At 34.8% G+C, this 9,865-nt stretch overlaps 1 protein-coding gene across 1 annotated transcript; it reads left to right on the top strand.

The window, feature by feature from the left end:
* Positions 1-12: 12 nt before the first annotated feature.
* Positions 13-9,673, top strand: LOC108214303 (calmodulin-binding protein 60 C-like). The gene is made up of 9 exons (XM_017386236.2): positions 13-152; positions 425-549; positions 959-1,034; positions 3,031-3,095; positions 5,061-5,554; positions 5,657-5,817; positions 5,894-6,097; positions 6,744-6,972; positions 8,707-9,673. The coding sequence occupies exons 2-9, from the start codon at positions 425-427 to the stop codon at positions 9,294-9,296; spliced, it is 1,944 nt and encodes a 647-aa protein (XP_017241725.1). The 5' UTR covers positions 13-152; the 3' UTR covers positions 9,297-9,673.
* Positions 9,674-9,865: the final 192 nt, after the last annotated feature.

The following is a 9,865-nucleotide window of genomic DNA, read 5'->3' as shown; positions in this document are numbered from 1 at the left end:
ACAAATAAAACGGAAAATTATCAAACACACATATAGCAAAATAAAATTAAAGTGGGATTAGCATTACTAATACAACTACTACAACTCCGCCATAAGCCTTTTCTATCCCTCACTCAGTCGTCAGACAAGACTTTCTTCATCGCCAAACACTCGTAACTCTCTCTCTCTCTCTCCCCATCGGCCAATCTCTCTCTCTCTCTCTCTCTCTCTCTCTCTCTCTCTCTCTTTTATTACTTTATTTAGTTACTTATAAACTTATCTATTGTGTGATTAAAAACACACACACAAACACACAATTGATCTACGTGTTCTTGAGTCGCTGTATGTGTAATTGACTAGATTCGTTTAATTTTAGTGGTAGATTACAGATCTTGTCTTATTTAGACTTCTAGTGTGTGGCTTGAGTGTGTGTGATTGTGTGTAGATGAATACTAGGTATATGGAAAGGACCAACTCTATGAGAGGTAAAAGAAGCTTAGATAATGATGGTAATGATGACGATGACAAGGACAAGCAGCAACCCGAGCGAAAGCGTCCGGCTTTAGCTAGGTATAATTATTTAATTCTACAGATTTCGTTTTTTCTTGGCTCTTGTTTATGTTGATTGCTATTGTATTTTGTTTTCCCCTAATTTTGTGACTTTTTCATGATTTGTATTTTTTGGTGATTTTTTGTTCGTGATTTTGAGTATTTGAAAATACTAGGAAGATGATGTACTTAAGTTACTCTGTTTTTATGTAAAGATCTGCTTAAGATTTAAGTTTATAAGCTCTTTTTTTTTGACCAATTGAAGAAGATAAATTTTGTGTTGTTTATGATTAGTTCTTTTGTTTTCATTAAACCTTTGAGTGGCTTGTGGAAAGTTCCTGTTTTCGGTCTCGAGGGTTATTCAAAAGTCTTCGGGCTTAAAAAAAGTATATGGAATATTGACTTTGTTTTTACACCATTATTCTTGCAGTGTAATTGTTGAAGCCTTAAAGGTGGATAGCCTGCAGAAGCTTTGTTCATCCCTGGAACCCATCCTTCGTAGAGTTGTAAGACCTATCCTCCGTAGAGTTATTAATTGATATATATTGCTTTCCTAACATGAGTCCTCTTGAAAACAAAAAATAGATGAAGTGTTTTTTGCTTCTTTTTCAGTGGAAGTTTATTCTCTTATTACATAACCTTGATAGTATATGTACTGTATTAGATATTAAGCACTGAAGAACTATTTGTTGCCTTGGTAAAAGTTCCGAGGTCAGAAAATTCCATATTCAACTAATGCAACGTTCTCTGGAGTGCTTTTTTATGTAATACGTTTCTTTATTGTAGTTTTAGTTAATACTAGTCAGCGGGGTACATACTTATTAAATTGGATTTATGTCATTATCTACTCACACGAGCATGTTTAAATGGTTGATATATTATCTTCCAGAGTTGAATCGAGTGGTCTGTTAATAGATTAGCCGAAGCCAAGGCCCAAGCGTGTTTTACTTTCCAGTTTCCACTTCACTTAATTCTCCTAGTTCTTGTGCTCTAAAACCTCAGGATCTTTGTGTTGGAGTTATTTTTGCGCACCCGAAGCTCGAAAAAAAAAATAAACTGTAAAGCTTCATAGCTCACACTAACTTTATGCATAGCTAAAGCAGGCCTTTTGAGTCTGTGTGGTGATAGGATATTTATCTTTGTTCTTCTTTTGTACCCTTGTCCTGCATCAGCCTCAATTCTGACTATAAGACATGAGGATATTTTTTCAGACCCTATTGTAGGTCAGATATACAGGAGGTCGTGGGTCACTTGTAAGGTTAATCTGGACCAGTTTGATCTGTAGGTAATTATAATATTATTTAGATGCTACAACTTACAAGGCATCAGTAGGGAAAACTGTAGTGTTCGTCTCCAAGTAATGTTTATTGGTACAAGTTTAGTTAATGCAATTGATTTATGTTATAAATAGTGTCAGATGGATAAACAAGATTATAATGCAAAAGATTATTTGGAATGTAGGATTGGCATTGCTGGACTCCATTTATATTTGGTTTTTCTTTTTATGAAGCCAAACAATGATCATTAAAAATTATATGTAACTTTCAGGTTAAAGTAATTTTTTAAGTAATTTTGATGGACAGTTGTTCTCCCATGCTTGCAGCATGGGAGTATGCTGATATTTTTTTTTATAATGCTGTTAAATGTGGAAACTTAAGTTTTATTTGAATATAGTTATGTTTTTTGGGTCATTAATTCTAAGTTGCATATAGATAATAGACGCTCAGTATCTCATGCCCATGCTCTTGGAAATTTTACAAAACTGAGTTCTTTTTAGAAGAGTAACTGATGCAGGTCTGCCCAAATAAAAGAAGCACATTCGAGATTGGTAGGGTCAGTTCAACATATCTTGGAAGTTGTCAAGTCCGACAATGAAGTGTGATGATTTATTTAGTACCTTCATTGCAGTTCATTTCAGGGGTTTAAAACCTAAATTGATTACTCCCTCTGTCCCTCTCATTTCTTTACACTTTTTTCGCATTGCTCGACACGCTTTTTAAGGCGCATATAAAACATAAGTTTCATAACTTATTTTTGAAAATTTTCTTTTTTGTATAAAAATTTAGATAGTAAATATTTATTCAGGAGAACAAAATTCAAAATAATTTGTCAAACTATATTTTATGAGAGTATTAGAATGCGTGCCGAGCCCCCGTCCCCCATGTAAACAATTGAGGGGGACGGAGGGATATAATTTATTAGCAAGTTGTAGGAGTAGTATATTGTGGTTGTTATACTTATTACATTTAAGTCGATAATCGACTTTCTTGAAATAGTTCAGGGATTATTGATCTCTTCTATATTTTCCTCTTCGGCCTCTTATTCCTCCCCTACTTGCCAAGTTATTGTATTACCATTATTAAATCTACATATGTTCACCCAATTTACTGCTCCTCTGAATTATCTTTTACAATCTTTTTGCAAATTCTTGAGAACTTAAATTGATCCAACGCATATTAATGTGTCAAATATGTACTGGTGCTATTGTGCTGTGCTATACAGGTTAGTGAAGAGGTGGAACGCGCTCTTGCAAAGCTTGGTCCTGCTAGATTAAATGGAAGTGGAAGGTTTGGATTTGATCTTTTCCTAAAAGTTTCCAATTACACGTGCCCTTGTAGGTTACAAATTATGTTATATTGTATTTATTTGATTCTATGCCAGTAGTTTTCTCATTTTTAAATTAGGTGCACTTAATATAGGTGTTGTACTCTATTACCAAGAATATAAAGTAAAACTAAAAGTATAAAACGCGTTAATATTGCATACGGGAGCATCTGCTCTCTAGTTACTAATTTCTGTTGTCACATAAGGGAATTCTTATGTTTCCAAAATATTGATACTGCCATTGAATTCTGTACATATGTCGTAAATCTCGTAAGTGCGTGTAACATGTTTTAGGTTTGATAATAAAAGCTAATGTAAGTAACAAATACTAATGTTGTTTGACATTTGCTCAATGTCGTGATAAACATTGCTTGTGAATATGGTTTGTTCACTAAGTGGACATTAAATATCACTAATAATGTTACAAGTCTATTATGAATAAGTTGTTGCATTAACTTCTAAGGTGGTTACCGAGTATATTGTAGATTGTGAAATGAATTTTACCTCCTTTCAGTTTCTTTAGTGGTTAACACTTTTCACATTTATTACAATTAGTGATTAGTGTAGGATGATTTTTTTTTGGTTTTATTTGTGAGTTTTGTTTTCCTATTCCATGCATATGAAGAACTTAATGTGTGGAATAGTTATTTTTTGAACCCTGGGAAAAGTGGACTGATTTGAGTTGCCATCATTGTTGTCATGTTGCTTAACTAGTAAGTCGGTGCAAGCGGTGAAGGGAGGGAGGTCAACTGGAACTTGACCAGGTCAGTAGCCTGACTGACTGGGAGGTCGAATAGTCAGTTGTGGCGACGGGCGACCAACTAGTCAACTTTCTACTTTAACCTCTAATTATCTGGAAAATAAAATTCGGTCGTTTCGACTTTTTAGAAAGTTTACATTTAAATTAGGTCGAGTAAATTGTATTGAATAGTCATTTTCTCTAGAACAATATGATAATGCCGTCTTTTTTGGCTAGATCAGTTCTATGTGCTCATATATGCTCCAATGTAATAGATCTACCAAAAATGCAACCCAAAATTTATAGTGTGGTTGGAAATTTAACTGCAAAAAGGATATGAAATCGCTATTGTTAAAACACTTACTAGTTCGGTAGTTTATATGAGGAATTAAAAGTATATAAGATGTTACCTTGCCGTACTTGCTTCTGAGTACCGTATCGCTTGCATTCATATTTAACAAATGTAAATATTTTTAAGCGGGAATACATCATTCGGGTCTGCATTATATAGCCATGCCCGTCTTGGGCACCCAAGGCTGAAGTCCGTGTACTCTAGAGTTAAGAAATTATTTTAGTTTCAAGATTGTGGATGTAGTGTTAGGTCATGACTTGCTTCATTTTTTAGTGGATACTTTTAGAAAGCCAACACCTAATCAAGGGCTGGTGTTAATTATGCAAGTGTTGGACCTCTAAACAGAGTCTTGTAAAATTATAGTCTGTTAGATTTGAAATGTTATGGTTTGAGATTAAAATATGGCTCTTTGTTAAGTTTATTGTGTCCATTTTTGGACTTGTGTCCTCTTTATACATGTCATTTTGGGTTTCTTGGTTTGTAAAGGATATCTGTATTATAAAGTATAGTCTACACATTTTATAATTTTTAAGTCAAATTCTGATCCTTGCTGACTAGAAAATAGCAAATGCCTCTAACACAGTTAATAAGTTGCATCTATGCTTTTGTTAATTAAATGTTAGTATTGTTTTTATTATAGAACAGCAAATGTATTTTCGGTACTCGGAAGTGAGCAAATTGAAAAACTCAAGAAATATATAAAAACGTAATTTGATTTCCTGAAATGCGTAAGCCGTAATGAACATTCTTGCGAGGCATATAGTAATTTGCTTTCCACTTTTACCATTCCCTATATATATATATATGTGCTCACTAATTTCTGGATGTTGGCCTCAGGTCTTCACCAAAGCGACTTGAAGGGCCAGATGGCAGAAATTTGCAACTGCACTTCAGATCAAGGCTCTCTTTACCCTTATTTACTGGAGGTAAAGTTGAAGGGGAGCAGGGTGCCACTATTCATATGGTCTTAGTTGATGCAAACACAGATCATGTTGTTACATGTGGACCTGAATCCACTGCAAAGCTAGATATTGTTGTACTAGAAGGTGATTTTAACAATGAAGATGATGAAGATTGGACACAGGAGGAATTTGAAAGCCATGTTGTGAAAGAGCGTGAAGGAAAGCGACCACTTTTAACTGGAGATCTACAGGTTACACTCAAGGAAGGAGTAGGGACTTTAGGGGAGCTTACATTTACTGATAATTCAAGTTGGATAAGGAGCAGGAAATTCCGACTTGGGCTGAAGGTATCCTCAGGATTTTGTGAGGGCATCCGCATACGTGAGGCGAAGACAGAAGCTTTCACTGTTAAAGATCACAGAGGGGAATGTAAGCTACTTTGTGTTGATGTTACATATCCAGTTATGGTGTGAATATATGTAAGTACACATATGCAATAAATTTTTAATATGTTTGTTTACTGTTTTGTAGTGTATAAGAAACACTATCCACCTGCTTTGAATGATGAAGTATGGAGATTGGAGAAGATTGGCAAGGATGGGTCATTTCACAAGAGGCTTAGTAAATCAGGAATATTTACAGTTGAAGACTTTCTTAGACATGTTGTCAGAGATCCACAAAAACTAAGAACTGTATGTTTACATGTTTTACATAAGAAAGTTGTGCATGCTTTATCATTACTTTCTGATATTCTATTTTGCCTTGCAGATTCTTGGAAGCGGTATGTCGAATAAAATGTGGGAAGCTCTTTTAGAGCATGCAAAAACTTGTGTTGTTAGTGGGAAACTTTATGTGTATTATCCTGATGAGACGAGGAATGTTGGTGTTGCTTTCAACAATATATATGAGCTGACTGGGCTAATAACTGGTGAACAATACCAGCATATTGATTCTTTATCTGACAGTGAGAAGGTTAATTGTTTTCTTTATGCAAATCTAAAGCAACTCGATTTTGCTATTTTGGTGGCATTAACATATATGTTTCTACCTATATTTCCCAGACCTGTCATTATAAGCTTTTCAAATTCTGCTTTATGTATCTGTAGCATATTTGTTTTTGTTCTAGGGCAAGCTCATTGCCATCAAGTTGCTATATATTACTCCCTCATTCCTTCTCCGTTCTTTACAGTTTTTTCACTGCTTGATGCGCTTTTAAGGTGCATGTAAAATATAGCTTCATAACTTATTTTTGAAATTTTCTATTTTTTGCATTAAAATTTGAACTTAAAATTTTGTTTAAAAGAAAAAATAATTTAAAATAATTTATGACACTATAATGTATAGGAGCCTTAAAATGCATGCTGAACCTTCTATACTTTTTGTTAAGAAACTGGAGGGACAGAGGAGTAATAAGATAAAGATTCCCATCTAGTGATCAGTCATACATGTATATAAACATATAAATGAGTGTTTTTTTTTTAATATTAGGAACACCTATTACATGGATTTAGTTAATTACTGTTGTACCATCGGTTTTGGTATAACTTTAACTAGGCATCTAAAAGTTTTGTTCCATAAATATTATTTGATAAAATATTAAATATGGATTTGTTGACAGGTATATGTAGATACGTTGGTAAAGAAAGCATATGACAACTGGAATCAAGTTGTGGAGTATGATGGAAAATCACTCCTGAGCTTCAAGCAACTTAATAATGCGCCTCAAAATGAACTCCCAATGCGTCCAATAGAGTATCCTAATGTTTTGGGTCAGATGACCCCGCAGCGGTTTTCTGTTCCAGTTCCTTCTCAGCCATCAACTATAGATCCAAGCCTGTTGATGCCAGGTACAAATGTTTATCAATATTATTAGTTGCCATTCATGGAATGCTTTGCTTCTCCCTCTTTTTTTAATTAGTAGTCTTTTCTGGTCAAATTGACCAATTTTTGACTCAAATTCAAAATTATTTTCTTATAACTCTAAGAAACTGAAAATTACATTTTAAAGTAGAATAGATTTGCTTTCTAACAATATATTTATATACATTTTTAAAAATAAATAGTCTATGCAAATTTTAGTCAAATTTTTGTCAAATTGACCACAAAAAGGTCAAAGGGGACTGCTAATTGGATACAGAGGGAGTTCAAATTGACCACAAAAAGGTCATAGTGGACTGCTTATTCGAAACGGAGGGTGTGTGTGTGTGTGTGTGTGTGTGTGGCGTTCTAATTGGTAACGGGAAAGGGATGTGTACCGGAAGAATCCAAATTTACTTCCTGTCATCAGTTATCGGGGACTTAATAAAACCAGAAGATGTTGATCATCAAACAATTGTTGGATCTCGAGCATGGTTTGTGTTAAAAAACTTACAGTTGCTGCAAAACTGATTGAAATTGGTGCTACATAAATATAAAATGAAGAGTACCTGTAAGATTTCCACCAGAAATTTATTAGTCTGCTATTCCTGTTATATTCAATAATTGTAAAAGATAGTCTTGTAAGTTTATGTGTGGGCTGTTTTGAATCATTTTATTCTAGCTACCGTACCAGATTACAGACCTAGTCCTCCAGTCCCTTTACATATATGAATTGGAGAAACTTTAGGTTTTTAATTAGATGTATGCTGTAAATCATAGATATTAGCTAAATAAGATTTACGATTTCCTACACCTTGTATCTGTAGTAGATTTCTGGTGTTAAATTTTTTGGACGTCATGTAGTTGGCTATTTAGAATCACAGTATCTGGTATTGGGCGTAAAGGCTGCCAACCCCAAAACACTTGTCTTGTAGAGTTCCTGATTCAGTTTATTTATGTATGTTCACTAACTAACAACTTGCTTATGTAGTTGTTCATTAGCCTTCTTCCTATATTTATAAGTAAGTTTACAAACTATAGAGATCACGTAATTTATCTCCGCCTTAATTAATGATTAGACGTTCAAAATAATGTACAAGTGCGACTCTTTTTTCCAATAGAATAACAAACCCTGACTGACTTCACTAAACTCATTTACAACCAACATACATAGGATCCATCAATTATAATCCTCATCTGGTACAATCAGATACTGCATAAATATTAGCTAATAAGCTTGTAGATATTATGATTTACTACACCATGTATCTGTAGTAGTTTTCTTCTGTTCATTATGTTGCACATCATATAGTTGGCAATTTATAGAATCAAGGTATCTCGTATTGGGTGTAAAGGCTGCCAATCCCACAGACCTGGCTTAACACTGAATCGGGGTCCATCGTGTAACAATAAAGACTGCTTAATACTCATCATAGTTGGTTGATATTATCTGCATATAAACCTCTGACGATTGAGTCATTGACACATGTTATGATTGTCAGCATCTATCTATATTATCTAGAATGCTGTTTTCCAAGAAAACCATAAACGATAGTTTGACATAACTTGTTTTGTAGTTTAGATAAATTTTATATATAGCACTACTGGCTACTAGTTAATTCCTGCAATTGGTGATGAAGCTCAGATGAATGCTATCCCACACAAGAAATGCTAGCTGCTGTGCTTGATGGCTGATGTGATAAATAATTTTGTTTTTTCCGCAGACGCAGGTTTTAATGACAGCCTTACAACTAGATACCCAAGTCAGTCACAGTTTGAAAACCCAAATTCTCGTGCTCAGTATGGTAGTACATCGTTTGTTTCACAAGACCAGCAAGCTAATCACTCGCACCAGATGCAAAGTAATAACTATGATAACAGGGTGGGTCTTGCGCTTGGCCCACCACAATCCTCATCTTCGTTCCAGACGCTAAACACCTCTGTTCAGCAGTCTAGTCTTAACCCTTTTGATGATTGGTCCCAAAACCAGAATAAAGGTGTTGATGACTTCCTTTCAGAGGAGGAGATTCGTGCGAGAAGTCACGAGATGCTGGAAAATGAAGATATGCAGCACTTGCTGAGACTCTTTAGCATGCAAGGTCATACCTCTGTAAATGGCCCTGATGATGGCTTCTCCTTTCCATCATTCGCGCCATCACCATTACCAAATTTTAGTTTTGATGAGGATCAAAACCGCCCTGGAAAAGCTGTTGTGGGTTGGCTAAAAATTAAGGCAGCGATGAGATGGGGGTTCTTTATTAGGAAAAAAGCTGCTGAAAGGCGGGCTAAGATTGTACAATTAGATGATGACTGATCTTGAAGAAAACATGTCAAGTACCGGGATGATCGTGGCCGCAGTTACTTTTTCTGGTGGCAGCGAAGCTATTATCAGTCCAGGATATATCTAGCTACAAATCCACAGAACTGTAGTCTTCTATGCCCACTTGAGATCTCAGGTCTGTGGCAGTCTGGTAGATATCAAATACCTTCAATGTACAGTCATGTTTACAGTAATGTTTTTTTTCGCTCAGTTATGTTGAATCTGGTTTGTATATGGGTACTTTTGGACCCAAAAGTGATTTGTTTTCTGTAGTTTAATGTTGCTAGGATAACAATTTTTATACACACAGTAAGCTGTAACAATATTTAGCTATGGTTTAATTATGGTTAAATAACTGCGATATTGCTATATGTTTATTGTTTAGAGTAAAGTTTGACCTCCTTCCTAGTAAATACATGTTTCTTAGAATGTGATGTAGGGGGAAAAGTTAAATGGAGACCCCTGTATTATCGAAGATCTCGGGACTATATATGCATAACATGTGTTTATCATATGTCTTTCCAAAGTCCAAACCATCTAATAAAAAGGTAGTCTTCACTTTT

Source organism: Daucus carota, chromosome 3 (assembly GCF_001625215.2).
Source record: "Daucus carota subsp. sativus chromosome 3, DH1 v3.0, whole genome shotgun sequence".
Classification (NCBI taxonomy): Eukaryota; Viridiplantae; Streptophyta; class Magnoliopsida; order Apiales; family Apiaceae; genus Daucus; species Daucus carota.
Note: the sequence above shows the minus strand (reverse complement) of the source record. Positions and strands in the feature narration are given on the sequence as shown.